Source organism: Solanum stenotomum, chromosome 1, assembly GCF_019186545.1.
Source record: "Solanum stenotomum isolate F172 chromosome 1, ASM1918654v1, whole genome shotgun sequence".
Lineage (NCBI taxonomy): Eukaryota > Viridiplantae > Streptophyta > Magnoliopsida > Solanales > Solanaceae > Solanum > Solanum stenotomum.
Window position 1 is genome coordinate 85223951 of NC_064282.1, and position 22511 is coordinate 85246461.

General features: G+C 36.0%; 3 protein-coding genes across 4 annotated transcripts in view; 1 reads left to right on the plus strand and 2 right to left on the minus strand.

Annotated features, from left to right (window-relative positions):
• Window positions 1-22511, minus strand: part of LOC125864367 (sphinganine C4-monooxygenase 1-like) — a 752368-nt gene that overhangs the window by 87116 nt on the left and 642741 nt on the right. The gene's annotated exons all lie outside the window — the stretch shown is intronic.
• Window positions 243-12660, plus strand: LOC125864398 (uncharacterized). Of its 2 annotated transcripts, none has more exons than XM_049544382.1 (10): window positions 243-378; window positions 664-783; window positions 10082-10164; window positions 10832-10915; window positions 11016-11091; window positions 11191-11263; window positions 11530-11603; window positions 11842-11935; window positions 12183-12278; window positions 12377-12660. In XM_049544382.1, exons 1-9 carry the CDS (start codon window positions 273-275, stop codon window positions 12244-12246), a joined length of 774 nt encoding a protein of 257 aa, XP_049400339.1. In that variant the 5' UTR covers window positions 243-272; the 3' UTR covers window positions 12247-12278; window positions 12377-12660. The 2 variants fall into 2 exon arrangements, with proteins under 2 accessions (XP_049400339.1, XP_049400350.1); XM_049544393.1 differs by having other exon boundaries at window positions 670-783.
• On the minus strand, window positions 13676-21485 carry LOC125863944 (cullin-3A-like). The gene is made up of 2 exons (XM_049543908.1): window positions 21034-21485; window positions 13676-15890 (listed from the first exon to the last, which is right to left on the minus strand). The coding sequence occupies exons 1-2, from the start codon at window positions 21195-21197 to the stop codon at window positions 13850-13852; spliced, it is 2205 nt and encodes a 734-aa protein (XP_049399865.1). The 5' UTR covers window positions 21198-21485; the 3' UTR covers window positions 13676-13849.

The window sequence follows — 22511 nt, forward strand, 5'->3', positions numbered from 1 at the left end:
TGGGTTATGGGTTAAAAAAAAGGGTCAAACGGGTAGTTTAATAAGATTAAGACACGTGTAAGAAATTAGGGGTCCGTTAGTGAGAGGGGTATACGTGTACCTATAATTGGACGGCAGGGGCTTATGTGGACGCAAAGTATAACGGAGGGCATACACATACCATTTATTAAAGTTCGGGGGTAAATCCGTCCCTTTTCCCAAAAAAAAAAACCCCAATTTAGCAAAAAATAACTTTTAAACCTTGTAGTTTCCGTCAGCAGAAGAGAGGAAAAATGGAAGCCGGTGCTCTTCTCAGAGCTCTAAATCCTTTCAAATTCAGAGCAAAGTTTTCTGGATCATACACAATTCGATGTTCTTCCTCTATCAACATTCCCACTGGTTCGTTTTAAGGGTTCTTTTCTCTCTTTCTTTTATGCTTTTAATTCCACACTACTCTTATAAAAATGTAATCTTGGCACATACCCACTAATTTTTATGTTGAATTATATACATACAGTGTGAAAATATTATAAAGATGTAATCTTGGCACACACCCACTAATTTTTAGCTTGAATTATATACATATAGTTGAAAATATTATAAAGATGTATATTGTGAAAGTGGGGATTTAAAATCTTGGATTTCATGTTATTAGTAAAGTAATGATGTTGAATTTCTTGGTAGGGGCAGGGAAACAAATGGGGAGGAGAGCATATGATGGACTGTTGCTGGATGCAGCAAATACACTTTTGCAATTGACAAAGCCAGTTGAAGAGACTTATGCTGTGATTGGCAAGAAATATGGTTTGTTGGTTCCTTCCTTTAATAGGAGTATTTCACTTTCCAAATAGCAAAGGAGAAATCTTTTTTTTAATCCCTTTTCCAATCCACTTCTTGGGGTGAGACAGAAGTTGAGTTGTATTGTTTTGTGTGTGTGGGAGAGAGAGATGCAAGTTTAACTGGTCTATAGTGTAGAGCTTCACCTTATTAATGATTGTAGATATAGCTTCCTCCATGTATCATCGTTGTTAACTGGGATGCCGAACTACACGTTCTGTTAGGATCGGAACCGGAGTAGTGCAGAATTAGCCAAGCAGTGTTGTAATGATAATAACAGTAAGTTAAGAAAATAAAGGACACAAATTTAGCGTGAATTAGTCAATACGACCTAATCCACAAACGTAGAGGAGGAATTTACCATATCAACCGGTACACATGAGAGAGTATAAAATTGGAGTAGATACTCTAATTAACCCAAGAGAATAACCTTACAAAGCCACTCCAAAGAAGAGGTTCACACAAAGTATATCGAATATTAACTCTAGAATATACTTAACTCTCTATAACAAAAAATACTCAGAGACATTCTAACAATTTGTGGGATGATTCAAAGGAAGAAAGAATACCTATACTAATAGTGGAAAGTTCTAGGTCCCTAAGTAAAGAAAAAGGATGAAAGAACACACTTTTATTCTTTGGCTCAAAGTTGTAATGTTTTGAAACCAGGACACTTGTTGAAGTGTGTGACCATCTCATCTAAAAGTTTAAGTTGTTAGAGAGAGCACACTTTTATTATTGGTGTCCCATATCAGCGGGTTAAAAAGTCCTTGATCTCCTTATATGGTCTTGCGATCCTCCCCCATGAGTTAAGCTTTTGGGGTTGAATTAAGTTTAGGTGCCATATCTTTACATGGTATCATAGCCAAACCTACCCAATTCATTATTTCCAATGTTGGCCCCCCTGTCTTATATTGTCCATGCTCCAGATGAGCAGTCTTGGGTATGCTGGGGGAGTTGGTATCCCACATGGGGGGCTAAAAGGTCCTTAGTCTCCTTATATGGTCTTGGGAAATCCTCTCCCCATGAGCTAGATTTTGGGGTTAAAATGACTTAGGAAAAACTAGTAGGTTGTTTAATTTGAGAAAGAGAATTGATATATTATTGATTTGACGTGGACAAAGCAGTAAAAGGAAATCGTGTTACAGAAATAAGAGAAGAAAAACAAGTGTCGGACACATTAGAAAAATGGACAATATTGCAAACGTGATCTTCTTAGTATGTAGGGGTCTTGGCAGTAAAAGGAAATCGTGTTACTGAAATAAGAGAAGAAAAACAAGTGTCGGACACATTAGAAAAATGGACAATATTGCAAACGTGATCTTCTTAGTATGTAGGGGTCTTGGTAGATCTGATAGATTTTCTCAAGGTGAAAATTGATAGAAGGGGTAGAAATCAAAGATTGTGAAGGGAAGGTGACTGGATTGATAGGAGGGATGGAAACCAAAGATTGCGAAGGAAGAGTGGGTGTAGGAGGTATTGGAGAAAATGGATCAGGAGGAAATGAAGAAATAGGTGGAGGAGAGGATATAAAATGAAAATCAGGATCAAGTTTAATTAGTGAATTAGATGAGGAAAAATGGAAACACTAGGTTGAACAGTTGAAAAAGGATATATTTATGAGTAAATTTTAGGTTTAGCAAACATAAAAATCATATTTGTATGCTATAGCTATAGTTTGTATAATTGCGCTCCATAGCAAACTTTATGCTTGCTATGGCTATTAATCTGTATATTTCGGTATACATATACGTAAAAAATATGTATTTGGGTCAATTTGTATATTTTGATATACAAATGGGGTCCTGCATTTATATATTTCGGTATACAAATGAGTCCTGCATTTGTATATTTCGGTATACAAATGGGTCCTGCATTTGTATATTTCGGTAAACAAATGGGTCATGCATTTGTATATTTTGGCCTATTTGTATATTTCGATATACAAATGGGATGACAAAAAACATGGATCATTTAATTTGAATTAATAGTTTGCTACTTCATATAATTTTCCCTATATTTATTCATAAAAACAATATATCTAGAAACAAAGTATTTTTGAGAATGTAAACTAAGTAACTTATGCCCCCAAGGCCTAGCTCAAGTGGCAAAAGGTGGAGGATTTGTGGCTTAGGTCGCAGGTTCAAGCCCCACACCATGCAAAGCGAAGCCCGGTATTTAAGTGGAGAAGGGTAGAGGGGCGGGCCCATTATCCACCGAGTTTAGAAGGCTGTGATTGGTCCAAAGGGCGGGTCACAGACGGATTTCTCGGTTATCAAAAAAAAAAAACTAAGTAACTTATATCCCTTTTTCCCAAATAGATACCCAAGAAACATATCGGGCTCAACTCTAGGATCCAATTTAAATCTACCTTGGGAAAAAATAGAAGCAAAACCAAGACAACCAAAACCTTTCAAGTTAGAGTAATTTAGAGGATGACCAAACAGTTTTTCATATGGTGTTTGAAAAGATAATAATTTAGTCGGACATCTATTGATTAAACAAGTGGTTGTCATAAGACAATCCCCCAAAATTTCGGTAGAAGATGAGACTGAAAAAGCAAAGCTCTACAAACTTCCAAAAGATGCCTATGTTTCCTCTCAACCACACCATTTTGTTATGGTGTGGCAACACAAGAAGTTTGATGAATGATGCCTTGTGAAGAAGAAAATTAGAGGTTTCCAAACTTGAACCCAGTTCCCAAGCGTTGTTAGATCTAATGACCCTAACTTTCTTATTAAATTGTCTTTCGATCATTGCAAGGAACAATTTGAGAATAGAGAATACATTACTTTTAGTGGCTAATAAAAAAGTCCAAGTCTCTCTACTAAAATCCTCCACTATTGTTGTAAAAATACTTATAACCATCGTAGGGGTTTTACAAGGCCCCCAAGTATCAATGAGGATTAAATCAAAAATTCGTTGAGATGAAATATGACTAGTAGGAAAAGGAAGTTTGGATTGCTTTGCTAATCGACAAATAGAACAGAACAAGGAACAAAAAAATTTGAACAAATAGAAACATGTATTCCATTGATATTCTGCATATTTGATGAAGGTATATGCCCCAAGCTTACATGTCGTAAGTTGCTTTGAACAACAGAAAGAGAAATACATGGCAAACTAGATTTGTCATCCTTTAGGGAATGTAAACTAGAGCTAGGCTTACCCTTCGGGGTGGCCTAGTGGTTTGGGCTTGGGACTTCCATGTTGGAGATCTCAAGTTCGAAACCCCTTGCCAACGAAAGCAAGGGGTTTGCCTTCTGAGTCGAGCTCGTCGCACTGGGCTTGCCTAGTGTGGGATACCTCTCCTATGTGGTTTGCCAGCTATTGCATAGGAGTGGGGGTTTTACCCTGTGCGCACCCAAAGGGTAGCGGCTGTGGGTTTCACTTATCATAAAAAAAAAAAACTAGAGCTAGACTTAGAGCAAGAATCGGCAGCATAAGAAAAACCGGAAGCCTGTTCTTCAAGATTTTGAGACCATTTTGACTTTCACCAAGGAGCATTGGGCTCTTAATTAAAGAGCCCTGCATGAAACAATGAGAAGTAGTGAAGAATAATATATTAGAAAGTTGTTTGCTCAACTTGTGGTACAGACAATAAATTGAAATGGAAACTAGGCACATTCAATACATCATGAAGGCTAAATTTGAGAATTTGGATCTTGAATGAGAAACCTTAACCCTTTGTGAATAAGCTAACAAAAGTAATTCTAGGCAATGGTTTTAGATTGAAAAAACGTTTGTTGCTGCAACTCATGCTCAGTTGCACTTGAGTCTATTATCCACGTCTTTTTAGTGAAGGTTTTACAATTATATGAGTTCAGAGAGAAGGATTAAGGGTTAAAGTAATACCCGCATAGTTGACAAAAGCTATGATATCAGAATTATTCTCTCGATCCTTATTTTTTACCCGCTAAAGCATCTGCATGACCTGTGCAAGTTGCAACCGTGTGAGGAGTTTCTCATGCTCCTTTGATTCTGTGCTAGTCATGAAAGAATCTCCCAAAAATTCATGAGAAGTCACAACATTATGAAAATTTCTTTTCTTAGTAAATGTAAGAAATATAGGAAAAGAATATTATTGAATTGTTGTTGTGTCTACATTATTACATTGAGACCCTATTTATAGACCCTAGAATACAATCCTTTACCAAGTAGGATACTATTTAGTATTCCTATTTCTATTTCTATTCCTATTCCTATTCTATTAGGATTGTATAAACCTATTCCTATTCTTATAGGATTATATAAACCTATTCCTATTCTAACAGGATTGTATAAACCTATTTATATTCTAACACTCCCCCTCAAGCTAGTGCATACAATTCATGTACCTAGCTTGTTACAAATGTAATTAACACGAGGACCGATGAGGGGCTTGGTGAGATATCTGCAAGTTGATCACTTGACTTCACAAAATTGACAATAAATTTCAATGTGCTTGATCTTCTCATGAAATACTGAATTTGATGCATAATGCCGATAAAACACAAAGTGATAAAATTACAGTGTTGGAACTTCCCAAACCAAGCTTGCAAAGACTGTTTCAGACCATAGAGTGACTTACGTAATCAACATACAAGGCTACTAAACTCCCCCTGAGCAACAACATTAGGTGGTTGCTCCATATAGACTTCTTCACAATGCAGCGAACATTGTAAGTGCTCAAAATCTAGTATAAAGTACATGGTTCATGTTGGAATCAATAGACAGTCGATATTAAACAAGTCACCGAAAAAATTGGCCAGAACATGCTCATATGCCGGAGTATTAGATTTGATGGCTAAAAGTAGTCACAATCTAAGAAATAAAATTATATGGGTAGGGTCAGAATAATGTCACAACCCAACTAGAAAATAGAAATAATATAGGATAGTTCGAATTGATGGAACGACCCTATTGAAAAAGAGAAATAATATGGGTAGGGTTGGAATGATGGCACAACCCTACGCAAATCAGATTTGAGGAGTCACCGGAAAGACGAATGGAACTATGCAAATCAAATCTGAGAAGTCACTGAAAAGACACATGATGCTATGCAACTCAGATATGAGAAAATAGTTCGGAAAAATCCACGGTACTACACAACTTAAATATGAAAAGTAGTCCGGATAGATGCACGGTGCTACGCAAATTAGATATGCAAAAAAAAAGGTAGTCACCGGAAGGATGTCACGATGCTACAAAATTATATATGAAAAAGTAGTCACTGGAATGATGACACAGTGCTACACAAAAAAGTAGATACCAGAATGATGGCACGGTGCTACAAAAATTAAATATGAAAAAGTAGTCACCGGAATGATGGCACGGTGCTACACAAATTAGATATAAGAAAGTAGTCACCGGAATGATGGCACAGTGCTACACAAATTAAATGTGAGAAAATAGTCACCAGATAGATACACGGTGACCCAACTTTTGCTAACATAATCATTGGCCAGACGGGCAGCATATATGGGTGCCACCCGCCGGCAGCGGAAGCTCTTTAATTCTCTACCAAGTTCGTAGAGGCTCTGATATCATGTAAGAAATATAAGAAAAGAATATTATTGAATTGTTGTTGTGTCTACATTATTACATTGAGACCCTATTTATAGACCCTAGAATACAATCCTTTACCAAGTAGGATACTATTTAGTATTCCTATTTCTATTTCTATTCCTATTCCTATTCTATTAGGATTGTATAAACCTATTCCTATTCTTATAGGATTGTATAAACCTATTCCTATTCTAATAGGATTGTATAAACCTATTTATATTCTAACAGTAAATTTAAAATCAGGTAGAAAACCATGTATTTTATGATATTTTCCAATGGTATGTCTTGTTTTCTTGCCATATCTACATGCAAGAGTAGACTTCTTGTTATCATAGTTCCCTTTTTGTCCCCTGAAATCAGTAGAAAATGGTCTTTGTCCATTGTTTCCCTGATTGACAGCTATGAATGAAGAAGATTCATTGGGAAATTTTATTCTGGACCTCGCTTTGCTTCTCCTTTTACATCAACAATGCATAAGCATTAGGGATAGAAGGGAATGGTGAAATCTTAAGTATATTACCTCTAGGTGCACAATAGAAGTCATTAAGTCCCATTAAAAATTGAACCAATCGTTCATCTTGCTTGGACTTAATGTTCTTTTCCTTTGCTTTGTAGGATCAAGCACAATTGCATAGAATGAAGAAATCCAAAGTATTAGTTCATTCCAAAGACGTTTCATCCTAGTGTAATAAGTAGCAATATGAGATGAACCCTGAACAAGGTGACTGAGTTCCTTTTGAAGCTAGAAAAACTTAGCACTTGAACTCTGTCCAAACCTGCTTTCTAATTCTGCCCACAAATCTTTAGTTGTGGAAGAGTATATAACACTTTTAGAAATTTCTCTAGAAAGAGAGTTCAAGAGTCAGAAAATTACCATATTGTTTGCTCTGGACCAGGCACTATGCAGACCTGCAGCAGGTTCTTGAGTTGATCCATCAATAAAACCTGACTTGTTTTTCTCGGTCAAGGCTATGAGCATGCCTCTCTTCCATCCCCCAAACTCTTGCCATCAAAAGCTGGATTAACCAAAAACATACTAGCAGAATCAGAAGGAGAACTGAAAGAAGGATGAGAAGGGTTTATGAGCACAACGTCTGTATTAGTTCCAATAAGAATGGGAACTTGAGTTTCACAAGATGTGTTTACAGGATCGTAGATCCTAACAAATTATAGATTAGGAGAAATGAAGATAGGAGTAGAGATTGATGAAAATACATCTTTTTTTATGGTCTTGGTGTCCGGCCAACTTCCGTGCACTAATGAAAATACGTCTTGTGATACTCAAATTCCCATTCTTGCTGGAACTAATGCAACCATTGTGCTGATAAACCCTTCTCATCCTTTTTCATTTCTCGTTCTGATTCTCCTGGTATGTTGTTGGTTAATACAACTTTTAATGGCAAGATTTTTGGGGGTTTGGAAGAGAAGGATGCTTATAGCTTTGACTCGAAAAACAAGTTAGGTGTTGTTGATGGATCAACTCAAGAACCTGATGCTGGTACAGATCTGCACAGTGTTTGGTCCAGAGCAAACAATATGGTAATTTCGCGGATCTTGAGCTTTCTTTCTAGAGAAATTTCTGAAAGTGTTATATACTCTTTCCACGGCTAAAGATCTGTTGGCAGATTGGGCAAAGTTCAAGTGCTAAGCTTTTCCCGCTTCAAAAGGAACTCAGTGACCTAGTTCATCTCATATTGCTACTTATTACACTAAGATGAAATGTCTTTGGGATGAACTAGATACTTTGGATTTCTTCATTCCATGCAATTGTGCTTCTTTCTTTTTGCTTCGCGGGAACAAGTAAAGAAAAAGAACATTAAGTCCAAGCAAGACGAATGATTGGTTCAATTTTTAATGGGACTTAATGACTCTTATTTTTGCACCTAAAGGTAATATACTTATGATTTCATCACTCATTTCTATTCCTAATGCTTATGCATCAATTCAGATTTTTGTGGTCCTTCTTTAACCACATTGAAAGGTGGTGTCAAGTGTAAGTTAGTAATGATTATTCAAGGAAAATTTGGATTTATTTTCTAAAAAATCGAAGTGATGTTTTTCTAACTGTCAAACAATGGAAAGTTTTGATTGAAGGAAAACAACTTAAGCGGTTTAGAACAAATAATGACTTGGGATTTTGTAAATCTGAGTTTAACGAGTTTTACGAGAATGAAGGAATTGCTCGACACCACAATGTGAGGATGACCCTCAACAAAATGGTGTTGCAGAATGGATCAACAAAATTCTTTTGGAAAGAACTCATTGCATGATTTCAAAAGTTGGGTTGACAAATGCCTTTTTGGGTAGAGGCTATATGGAAGATCTAGAATCAGTAATGAATGCTTTAGGCACCTTGTAATTTTTGTTATTTAGGATTGAAGATCTTCCTGATACTCTCCTTTTATTTGTAATTAGTAAACCTCAGGTTTGATTTTTTGGAATATAATACAAGACTGTTACCTTCTTAAAAAAAAAGAGGCTATATCTACAACACGTTGTATTGTCAATCGTGCTCCATCTACACCTTTGAACTTTGGTTAGGTGCTCGTGTTGATTATTCTGGTTTAAAAATATCTGGTTGCTAAGCACACGTGCTTGTAAATGATTGATACTTGGAGGCAAGGGCTAAAAAGAGCATTTTCCTAGGGTATGCATTTGGAGAGAAAGGATGCATACTATGGTGTGTCCTGATCCCATGTCACTAAAATTTATAATTTGAGAGATGTAACCTTTGATGGTGTCCCGATCCTATCCCAAAAGAGAGTCTTCTAGTTTTTGTAATACAGGTAAAGGAAGACTACATAGGAACAGGTGAAGGTTGAGATCAACATTCCTTATGAGCCAAGCTCATCAACTGTGGAACAAAATACAGTTGAAAACCGGAAGTTGAACCAAAAGTTAAACTCCAGAAGTCGCAACTTCTATATTCCATATTCACGCATAGACCAAGAAGACAATCCAAAAACCAGGAAGCTGTGGAGATTATATTGCATTTGCTTTAAGTTGCACAAGAAACTGAAGAAATCAGAGAACCATCAAAGCACTCTGAAGCAATTTTGAGTGTGGATTCAGCCTAAAGGCTGATTGCAAGGAATGAAGAAATCAAGTCTCTCCACAAAATAGTACTTCGTCTTTTGTGAAGCCACCATCAGAAAAGATAATTGTTAGTTGCAAATGGGTCTTAAAGAAAAAAAAAAGGTATTCCAGGGGTTGCAAATGAAAGGTATAAGTTACGGTTAGTTACAAAGAGCTATATTCAGGTAAAAGGGGTTGAAGCCACAGAATAGAAGTATTTTCTTTTTTCTTTACTTGGGGACCATAAACTTTCCGCTGTAAGAATAAGTCTTCTTTCTATGCTGCTTCAGAAGCGGCAGACTTTCTGACTGTGTCTACCTTTTATATCAGATCAATATTTTAGCAGAAGATGGCCTTGTTATTCAGCCAAGAGTCAGCTATAAACTAAATGATCAAACATGTCGTACTAGTATTCGACTTGTATCTACATGAAGTCCTAAATTGTGCAGCAGAAAACAATAGCAATTATGTGAACCAACTTCAGAATAGTTTCCCTGGAACGTTGTAGTGAGCCTAAATGTGTTTTTCCTTAACCTTTTCTTCAAGCAAGCATTTTTATCCAGTGCAGAAAAAGTCAAGAGAACACATAAATATCTCTATGTATTTTCAGAAAGATTGCTAAAAGTATTTTATCTAATTTTAGGGCTGACAACTTCTCCAGCCGAAATAAAGCAAGGTTTCAAAAGAGCTTTTTCTGCACCCTGGCCAGAAAATCTTCGTTATCAGGTTGCAACTTTGCTGGAGTTCATGCTCATTTGTCACATGTGAAAAATCAGTCTCTTTTGACTGGGAAAATCCAACATGCCTGATGTCATTAAGTATTTGTTTATTTGAAAACTGGAACTTTTTCTTATATTCTCATGTTATATGTTTCCTCTTCTTGGCCTTACCTCTCCTTCGCTTTCTCTCGTTGGGTTTCCCATGCAAATATTAGCAAGCCATTTTAGCTTGTGATGACTTAGTTCTTACATGTAATATTGTAGAAATGACTAGCTAAAGAGATTGATAGTTTGAAATGAGGTAATTTGACCTTCCCCTGCCTTTGTTGTGGACAGAGCGCTTTAAACATGATTCAGCAATGAGAAAATTATGCTGGTATCCTGAGTTAATTTTGGATACAAAGAAGAATAAACTCTTGGAATACTGATTACTTGTGGAAAGTTGTCCTTTTTGAAATGTACTATGTCGGTGTATTCTGCATATCTGTATGAATCGGATGTGGTTTTTCTTTATGAAGCAAAAAAGTTGCAGTCCGTGCACCTCCATTTGTCCAGTCACTGAATTATTTAAAATGTCCTAAAATTGAATTGTTGGTTAAAGTTCATATTTCCATTATAATGTTTACTGTTCCTTTGACATTATTAATCAACTGAAGATTATGTACAATTGGCAGGATGATGGACGGCCTTTCTGGAAGCTTGTAGTTTCTGAAGCAACTGGTTGTAGTGACGATACCTACTTTGAAGAAGTATACCAGGTCATTTCTTGCTAGTAGCTACCTTGATGAAGTCTAAAACATTTTATAGAAATTTGAAGTTAGAAATGACTGCTTTACCTGAAGTGTTTGCTTTAATCAGCACTATGCAAGTGGCGAGGCATGGCATCTTCCAGCAGGAGCTTATGACACAATACTGATTCTGAAACGTTCAGGAGGTTATCGAGTATCTGCATTACTTCACTTCTGACATAAGATTTGTGTAATGAACTTCTCTTGCCATCCTTTTGTTTCTGAATTACTGAACCTTGGGACAGTCAAACTGGCCGTTGTATCCAACTTTGACACCCGGTTGAGGAAGATTTTGAAAGATCTGAATGTGTTGGATCTGTAAGCATCAATCCTTTCTTATATTTTTTCCCCGTTATTAAAGAACAGTTGGAGCTTAAACCACTTTATGTCGGTTGTCAATTATATTCCTTGATCTTGAATGTCAGTACCTAATTACATAGCAAACTAAATGGCCTTTGAGCCATGCAATGAATTTAACCCCTTCAAATTTACTAAGAATTCTCCTCGGCATGAAATGGCAGGGGCAATGCCTGCTTGAAATTTTGAAGATGCATTGTTTACTTTTGTGTGCTCTTTATCCACAGATTTGATGCTGTCATCATATCGTCAGAGGTTGGACATGAAAAACCAGATACAAAGATATTCAGAGCTGCTTTAGGTATGTGGTACAAATACTTGTACATCTTTCATTAACACGGTGATAGAAGGTATCTCTACTTTAGCATTGTTCTTTTTTTGTTTAATATTTTAATCTGACTTCTTTAACAACTCTTTCGAGTTATATTATGACCCTAGGTGAGGCTTATTAAAATTATAAATTGATACTAATTCATTTGTCAAATAAACCTGAAACTGGATACAAGAAGTTCCACTTACCATGTTCTGCAATGTTGTAGATCAGATCAGTGTGGAAGCAATGAAAACTGTTCATGTCGCAGATGATGAAAAGGCTGATAAAGGGGGAGCAAATGCTACTGGAATTGACTGCTGGTGAGCTTCTGAAAGTCTTGTTATATTTAAATTTCGATAACTTCCTTAGCAAATGTCTAGTGCAACAAAAAGATAGTGCTAATGTTGTAGTTCCATAAAAACCGTTCACTTTAATATTTTTAACGGTTGAATATCAATTATCAGTAAGACAAAATTTAAGTCTTCTGTTACTTTTCACCAACCATACAAAGGATGTCAACATGTCTTATGGTTTTGAAATTTTCGTTCACAAAAATGTGCCTTTCAGGCTATGGGGTGTAGATGTGAAATCATTTGCAGATATACAGAACCGCATTCTAACAGGGCCCTAGCTGTTTTTCATATTGGCTCTGACATTTGAATGGTAAGCAAAAGAGCTTCTGTTCCTTTTCCTTTTTCATTTCCATGTAAAACGGCATCTCATTCGAATAAAAGACGCTAATATCTCGCCATTGTTTGCAGATTCAACTTGACTACAATCAAGTATTACTTTTAGAGGGGAGCGTCAAAATCTTGTTGTTTTTGGGTGATCAGTACGTTATCGATTAATCATCTGTTTCAATTCTAAATTACAACGTTTAAAGTTTGGCTATGGGGGCTTTTCATAAGCTTCATACTTGTAGTTTTGCATAGTTGTACTGTTATTAGACCATCGTAATAAGAGAAACATCTATGAGCAGTCGAAATTGTCTCTCTTCTCAGGGAATGATTCAGTAAGCAATCTTGATGCAAAATTGCTTTGGTTACCGTTTGTTGCTACTGTTCTCTCCTACTTCAGTTTTAGCATGGCTTCTTCACTACTGTATTTCCTTTCAATATTTGTTATTATGCTTTACTTGACCTTACGGTCTGTTGGAAACAACATCTCTACCTTCACAACGTAGAGGCAAGGATGTGTACACACTACCCTTCCTAAACCTCACTTATGAAGTTACGCTGAGTATGTTATTGTTGATTAAGTAAGCAATCTGAAAATTCACCCTAATGTTCATTCCTTTTGAATTCCCAGTTCTGTCGACTTATTTTGGTTGTACTTCCCTCCTTACAACTTTGAGTATTTGTTGCTTAGTGTGATTTACCAAACTAGTTGAAGTAAGTAGCATGTAAAGCTAATTGAAGAAGCTCAATTTTCTCTTCTTTACTTTGTAGCCTTTCTCTGGGCCTTGCAAAATGCTTTGTGCACCAAGCCGACGTTTTTCCCACTTTGTGGCTTATCTATACATCTTAACTTTGAAACAGAAAGTACAACTGAGTAAGCAACTCACAGTGGAACTTATTTCAAAAGCATATGATCATGTCATTGGAGCTCATTATTTCACCTGCAAACTTCAAATATAAATTTTGAATTTTAAAAAACTATTTTCAGAGTTCTTCCAAGTTTTTACTCATAAAACTTCAACTCTACTTTTTCATGTTTCAACCAAATCATGTGTAAACACCTACTAATTCTTTCACACGTCCACTTAAAACTAGAGTGGGAAGCGCTGGAGTCTAAACAAGCTGTCACAAAACGCCATCAGCCCGGATCAAACGGCTTGAAAGAATCGTTATTCTAATTACCTTTTAAATGACCTGATAGATTGAATATATTTATAATTCAGTGAAATCTCAAAACTAGATATCAAATGAAGGACTGGAACAAACAAAATGTATGACATAGCCTTCATAACAAGGGCCCCTGCAGCTAACATATCAACTGAGGCTAACCATGACATGTTATTGCTCATTCCATTAAATGTTTTAGCAAGCATTATGATACTTTGCATGTAATCTGCAGAAACAACTGCATCCACTGAAGCTCTATTACTGGTACAGAAATATAAGGGGTAGAGAATATTCCAGTATTAATTATATCAACTCTACCAATAAGCTTAAGAAAGTCGCTAATTATGACTTGCTCAAAGTTCCTAAAGACAAGTCCAGGTGAAGAATTTCTTATGCAAGGTAGCGATACAATCGTCTATCTGCATTATCCCTTTCCAAGAAATCTCTCTCAATAAGTGACTCAATCCGTTTCTTGATCTCCCCTGGATTTGCCAAGAAACGAGATTGCAATTGCTTTGTAACTTCAGCAATGATGTTGTTGTGATCTAATACCTTTCTGGATTTCATGATCCTCACTATAGCAGCTTCAATCTGGGGCTTTCTGTCTTCTTCCACCCTCTGACGTGTCTCCTGCTTTTCAGGCTCGGATTCCTTCTGTGCAACTACTGTTCCTATCTTGACCTTGTAAAACTTGCTTGTAAACTTATCATTGACGAAAAAGGCATCATCCTCCCCGATATCCTTACTCATCGGTTCTTTCCGGAGAACATTCTTTCCCTTAACACATGCCAGGGACTGCAAGCACCTTTTCAGATCAGATGAAGGGATCTCCGTGGCCTGTTCAATCTCCTTGTACATTAAACGATCAGCATTGTTGAAGAGCATGAGTACACACATTTGGTAAGTAGAGACATTAAGCTCATGCTTCTGGCCCTTCCCAAATGTCGCTTTTAAATCAGCAGTGCCCATGTTAGTTTGCCAGGATAACCTTCGGCCGGTATGGGTCCCAAGGTAATATGACCGGAACTTCTCACACAGAGCTGATAATTCAGCTGGCAAATTGCAGGTGACACCAGGTTGAGTAGGCCACGATCCCGTAGTGAGAACCTGGACAACCAATGAGGGGCCATCTCCCAATTCAGCACCATATGCTGTATGAAATCCTTGCATTGTGTCCTGAGAGGTTTTCATGTCAGTAAACATGCCCTCTAATTTGGAAGTGAACTGATAACCACATTCTGTCTTCAACTTAACAATCAGACTTCTCTCAGCATCATCAGAAACTGTTTTTCCTGAAAGCAGTCGCTTTGCCAAGTGCTGTTTATAGTACTTCTCAAATACATCTTTTTCTTGTAAGTAACGGAAGAGCATCATCACCTTGTCAAGAATAACTTCAACATCTTCCTCACTGACTCCTTTAAGGCCTTTCCGCAATTTTTCATCCACAAATAATGAAATAAACTCAGGAGAACGTGGATTGAGGTTAATGAAGAACTCAAAAGATGAGTTTAAGGCATTTTGGAAAGTCTTGTCATTGTTGAATGCCAAGATTATTACGTTATCATATTTATCCTTCTCATTCAAGAGACACTGGACAAATTCGACAGGATCTTTCAGCTTCTCAGGATCGGTAACGAGCTGTTTACCTATCTCTCTGATGTGAGAAGTCATTACATCTCTTATTGTTGCAAGGCCATTAGTAACTCTACGGAATAAGTTGTACATTCTTCTCAAATCCTCATATTTATCATCAAGAAGCATATTCACCAAACCTGAGTTTTCCATATGGACAAGCCTAGGCATATGGTTCTCAATCATCTCTTTCTCCACCACATTAGTGATCTTCGCTTCAGTCTTCGGATCCAAGTAGTGCGACACCCTCTCAATTTCTTCGGTTAAACGCTTTTCAGCTTTCTTGAGGTAGTCTCCACAGTCGCAACATTCAATGAACTTCTGAGACTCGGCTCGGTAAAAATCAGCTGATATTTCAAGGAAAGGTTTTTCAAAGTCTTCCTGGTACACAGATGGTCCTAAATCCATAAACATTTTAATTATATTTCTCATCAGTCCCCGGTTAATTACTTCACCATCCCTTTCTTTGAGTATAAGTTCAAGAAGCGTACTCAGAAGTCTCATCTGAATATTACTCAAACGTACTATGTTATCGCGCCAAAGATTCAGCCCAAGCTCATGAACAGGGGTTTTATGGGTACTCGGAATGAAGGTCCTGTCCATGTACATCAGAATGTCCCGTATCATTTGCAATGCCTTATTATGATCTGCCCATTGCCTGTTCAGCTCTTCCAAGAATAAATCACCTTGGGCGGACTCTATGGATTTAGAGATACGTTGTAGGTGGAAAGTAATTGTAAATACAAGTCCAGAATACAGCTTCTCACCAAATTTGTGTAACACCATATTATAAGCATTTCTGCATTGACAGAAGATATCCCAATATCAAAAATAGTCTATTCAAGCATGCAAAAAAAAGAAAGGAACTAAAGAGTTTTGGAAACGAAAGTGAAGAGAAGGAGCAGGACAACCACAAAGCAACAGATCATTAAGATTGTAAAGGTGTCTTTATATATCAACAAAATGACAACAGTTAGACCAAGCAAAAGAGTCGATGATGCTCAGGATATGGTAAGCGTTAAAATTTAGGCTTTAGGAAAGTCTAGATCACCCTAAGACATCTAATAGCCTCAGTTGAGAAGGAAGAATGAAGCTAACAGCAAGAAGGGGCACATTCTCTGCTAGACTGATGATTTCTCTATGAACAGAACCAATAAAGATCTTTGTCTTTCTTTACCTCAGTAACAAATTAAAACAGTCCATAACCAAACAGCCTTTCCAGTTTAATTATCTATTCAAGTTGCAGGAAAAAAAAAGAACAAAAGACAATGGAATTGTGAATCGCTGAACTTGAGCCAATGCAATCCGTGGCCGCTGACAATTTATTAATACTCTAAGGGGTCGTTTGGTTGGGACAAGTTATCTGGGGTTAAGTTATCCTGAGATAAGTTGTTCCACCATGTATATGTGATAACTTATCCCATCACTAAGGTATAACCGGTGGAATAAACAATCCCAGGATTGCCTAATACCTCCAACCAAACACAGGATAAAATAGTCCTGCATTTTATCCCTAGGATTATTATGCCTTATACCTCACACCAAACGACTCCTAAGCGCTGGATTTCTGCCTGATTTTGAATTCAAAAATCGTTTAGCTTTTCGAGAAAGAGTCTCAAAAAATGTAATCCTACCTATGGACCTTAATGCTCATCTTTTATGCATTACTTCTCCTACACTATATAAGTCACATTAAAACATGAGATATATTCTCATCGGGGCCTAGAGGCGTGGTGGGCAGTAAAATAGATGCCTGGATTTATTGACATAGCCAGTTTGGTCATTGAAGTTGAAAAAAGTATTTGGAAGCTGATGAATTGTGTTTGGACATGAATTTCACTTGGGGTGTGTGTGTGTGAGGGGGGGGGGGGGTAGATTTATGGGTTAAAATCATTATTTCACTTGGAGATACTCCTCAAACTAGCTTTTTGACTTTAAATTCTCTATTTCAATTTCAATTTCAATTGAAAAACAAATATTGATTTACAAATAATGAAATATTTGCAGATAATAAGTATGTGTGGAATTTCCTTATTAGCTTTTCTAGTAATTACACATTGAATAACCTTTATGGCAGATGGATTGTGAGTAAATTATGACACTTTAGTAATCTCAAACTCCACGCCCAACTCGTCTTGTTCTAGGATTACTACACAAGTGAATTTTGATGCACCAGAACAATTTCATTCCAGAGCTTGGTGATGGAGTTTGAATGAAATGAAAATAGTATAAATGACTGGAACACAAAACTGTGAACTTTTATATAGGAGAGAAAAAGGCAGCAAACGATATCAAGGTGAGGTAGATTTAGAGGAATGGAAAGAGTTAGTAAGGAAGAAATCCTTGTCAAAGAGACTAGTAGAGCATTCGAAGGGAGGGGAAGGAAACTAACTGTCAAGGGGGAGTAGGGGCAGCTGAGGAGAATTGGTGGGGGAAGGGTCAATGGTTATCTGGTCGCGAATCAGAGCAAAGAATTCAGGAGAAGGCCGAGGATAGAAAGGACATCTCATACTCATAGTCTATTCTTGATTCCATCCTTCAATGGATTGAAACTTCTCCCCGCTTGACAAATGAATGAAAACTTGTCATTTCGACAAAATAGAATGCATCCTGAAATAGTGACACTGAATCCAGATAGCAACCATCACCATAGAAATGGAATTGTATTTTATGTTGTAATAATTGGCCACCTAACAGGTTGTAAGATCATATGTTTTTCCCCAAAAAAGAAAAATTAAAGAACTTACCTGCTACAATTGAGACTAATCAAAGTTCTTTCTAAAAAAAAATTGAGACTCTAATCAAAACTCTTTGAGCTTTTGAGTTTCTGAATCTAGATACCGCACATGGAAGCAAAATATCCATATAAGATATAGTATTTACACTTACCTCAGTACAGTGTCTCCATGATTAGGGTTTAGTGCAGTGTTTTTAAAGTGAAATACTAAACACGTATAGATTCAGCACTATAATCATCCAGTTGTAATATAACTAATTTCAGCACACCCAAGGGTGTGACCTAGTGGTCAATGAAGTGGGTTGAGAACCATAAGGTCTCAGGTTCAAATTCCAACAGAGACAAAAACACCAGCATCACATCTGTCCTAGCCGAACAAAGTTGCCTGGTTTCTATTGTTTGTGGGAGGTGGCGGGTATCCCATGGAATTAGTCGAGGTGAGTAAAAGTTGGTACGTACACCACAGTCATAAAAAAACAACTAATTTCAGCATTTAATAAACGATAACACAGACATTAATTCAAATCCTCAGAACTGAGATTCCAAAAACTAACCACTTCTTGTTGATAGCACTTTGCACTTCAAGTGCACACTTCTCTAAAGCACATGACTTCACTCGTAAAGCGATAACCCCTAGTTTCACATTGCCAAATTGACCCTAACAGGAAAATACTAATTTATGAGCGAGGTAGTATTGGAATAACTTGGACTCAATTAGAGTAGAACGATTTCAGTTCTCAACTCCCTTTTATTATCAAAAAAAATCAGTAAAGAAGGAAGGTTATCTGACAAGATGTGCAACTTGATGAAAAGAAAACATCGATTTACACAAGCTGATCATGGAAGTTGACATATTTTCCTTATAATCAATTTTCACATGTTAAATCAGACTCAAAAATTTCAATTTCTTGATAAGTAAGAAGAGTATAGAAGGGGGAAAAATAGTTGTCTTTTGTAAAGCTCAAATTCTCTTCATGGTAAAAGCCATAAAGGTTCGAGATTGGTCTGTGGTTCACAAAAGGCTATACCACAACGAATTTGTTTGGACAAATCAGTACTACACTAATTTACGTGAAAAATCATAAAAAACTTTGCTATGTATGCACAGCATACAGAACAGAAGAAGATTAGTGTTCACTTCGCTACAACATTATACCAGCACAGCGGAGTCATTTTAAAGAGTATGATTTTACTGCTCAAGTTTGTTAAAGTATGTCCAGTGGAAAAGCAACTTTTGCTTTTATGAGCATTTGAACCATTCATTTTCATTTCTATCTGATTAGTGGATTATTTTCTAATTCCACACTCTGTTATATATAGTTTCACCACTGTGCAATGCTATAGGCTGGTATTTCTAGCATCATTACGGTCTAAAGCTTCAAGAATGTATCACCCTTTCTGGCTCCACTTACAAAGTTCTTTGCAATTTTTTAAAAGAACGATAAATCTCCTATGATTAGCTGGCACATGGTTTGAAACTCGGTTGCTAATGGGTCGGCCTCTCTATCCTTCTCCGCTTAAATAACAAGCTTTTGTTAGTCTAGTCTCCAGAACTCAGGAACTCTTTTTAACAAAAAAAATTCCAGCATAACGCAGATTTTACAACCTCGCAGTTAGGGGCTACTTTTCCATGTGGTCTTGCATTGAGAAAATTACACATCTTAGTTGTAGTTAAAGATGGCCAAGGTAACCCCAGAATGAATCACCTAAGCTCCTATAGGCTCGAATTATCTTTTAAATGAGAAAGACAAATGAGGAAAGAAAACTTGATTAGGTCAAGTATCAATGGCTGGGTAAAAGTTTTAGAATCAGTTAATCAGTTTCAACAACGATAGTATATATAAAATCAGGCATATTGAGGTACCGGTGTGCATCGGTCGGTTTAATTTATCGATTTTCAGTTTGTGAACACGCTAAACCGATAATCAAACTAGTAAGATATTTATTATTAGTTTTCGATTAATCGATTTTTGGTTTAACCAATAAGAAAATAAAAAAATATAATCATATATACACGATGTTCAAAAAATAGAAATAATAGTAGCAAGAATAGAAGTGCATCACAAATTTCTACATTGATCACTTTTGTTTTAAGACAGAATTGTTTGAATACCTTCAAAAGACTCATGCAATGAATTGCAGAAATAACATTAATTGTTTGTCTTTGTCACAATCAAATCTAAAATTGAGAAGAGAGAAGGTATCATAATAGAGAGATAGAGAGGCTAGTTTGTGTTGTCAAAGATATAACACATCGATTTCTGTGATCTATGATATATCAAACACGACAAAGATGTTGGATAACCTTTATTTTAGGATAAGCACAAAGATCAAACAAAATGACAAAAAAGCACCTAGATACCAATCAAGAAGACAAGCAAGCATTTCCCTGTCCACAGTTTCATTACAACCAAATAATGTAGGTTGATGCCAGGGGCGGAGCTACAGTAACTCCAGGGTGGTCAGCCAAACCACCTTCGCTGGAAAATTACACAATATAGAGGTCAAATCTTACTTTATATTGGTATATGTAGCATTTTGAACACCCTTAGAACCAATATAAAACATTAGCTCAATGGCAAGGGTGTGTGCAAAGTTTACACGGAGCCCAGGACTTCAATTAACTATCCAAAGTTTGAACACCCTTCGTGAAATTTCTGACTACACCACAACTTGTTGCATACATCCGCCAAACATTAATTGGATCTATATTTTTTCTCCACATTCTCAGTCTTAAAGAAACTTGAGGTACTAACAAGGGGAGGAAACTGAACAAGAAACTAGGTGATGCTTCAATCACAAGCTAGTTGGAATTGGCTTTTAAATTCTCTCTAAACATTCCCACTCTATTCGGAGCTCATTCCCATACATTTAACACTGCATTGGGGGTGTTGATATAGTGCTTCACACTAGCCACGGAGATTCAGGATTTAAACTTTATGAATTCTGAATTGTAGAACAATGACCTCAAGTGCTAACAACTAGGTTCTAAATTTAATTTTTTTTGTACATATTTAGTGATTTCTTAACACCGATTTAAAAAATTTCAGCCAAAGCTACTGGATTCTGCGGAACTACCTTTATGGCGGGCATACCCAACTAATCCAGAATTAGAGGATTCATCCAAAGTTACAAGTTAAGCAGTCAATTTAAGCAATCTCCTACTCTATCAATAGACAATTTAAGAAATGAAATTAATTTAGACCTGTAAAGCTCTTCAAAGCTGAGGCCACTGGCGTTGTGATTGTAAATCTCATGAATAGCATGCTCCAGTATTTTCCAAGTCTTGTCTGCATATTTCGGATCAACCACTACTTTGTGCTTAAACGCCTCTATCTGAAAATTCCTCTTTTTCTGATTACTACTCATTCTATATCCAATTTCTACCTAAAAAGAAAACCCAGAAAAAGAAAAGCTGAACTAAAGCTATAATAATGGTGAATCTATCAATTCTGATGGAATTTAACACAAAACAAGCACTAAAGATTCAAGATTTCCCTTTTAATGGTATATTTTATACAAACCAGATAAAGAAAAATCAAGAAAACAGATTACAGAGATTTATGAGATGATGTTTTCTTGAAAAAAGTTGAGATTTTTAAAGCACAAAATTTGAGAACTAGGGTTATGAAAATGGTGGAGTGGGGGTGGGGTGGTGGGGAGGAAGAAGAATAAAGAGCAAGATTGAGTGATAAGTAAAAGTAATCCAACTAATTGGGTTAAGATTTTTTGAAAGAAAACTTGAAATAGAAGAAGAGGTATATGCATTGAAAAAAAATAATTATATCAAAGAGTATATTTATAGTAATAAAAGAAAATTTCAATTATTTTTATAGTAAAATCATTGCTTCTAATTCATGAATTTTAATTAATTATTCTATTTATTTCAAAATACGTGATAGATAGAAGTGTATAAAAAGATTTATCTATTTTCTTTTATTGTAGACTTATAGTTATAGAGTTGCTTTCGGAATAGAATAAAGATAGATACAACATTTGATATGAATCTATAAATAAGTGTCCAATGTTATTTTTACATGTAAATATCAATTTCATATATGGGATGAACATTGCATCCAACTTTATTTATTTGATGCATCAATTTGTTCCGATCAATCTGAATCATTTCTATATTTTATAATTTGAATTACGATATTTTTTGTTTTCGATATGAATATCAATATTTTTTTAGAGGAATCTAATCAATAAAGCAAAAGTGATAGATACAAGCATATTCAAAAAAATCACATAGAATTTTTTTTGTAATTTGAATATATCCATTTAAAAAGTATACACTCTTAAAAAAGTAAAGGGATTTTCTTTCACTTGCCGTTAGTCAGATATCTTTAAAAAAAAATTATGTAAAGTTTTATTTATTTAAACAAGGATAAAATTGGAAGAAAAAAACAAAAGTCTTCTTCAATTATGAACCACTATTTTGAAGTAAAATGAAAAAATTAAAGTACAAACTTATTTTAAAATGAATGAAATACTTAAATACTCCCTCTGTCCCAATTTATATGACTTACTTTCCTTTTTAGTCAGTCTCAAAAAGAATAACACATTTCTATTTTAAGTAACAATTTGCCTATAAAATGTCTTTTTTACCCTTAATGAAATGATTTACAAACACACAAATTTGTATCATTCATTTTGGACCACAAGTTTTAAAAGTCTTTCCAT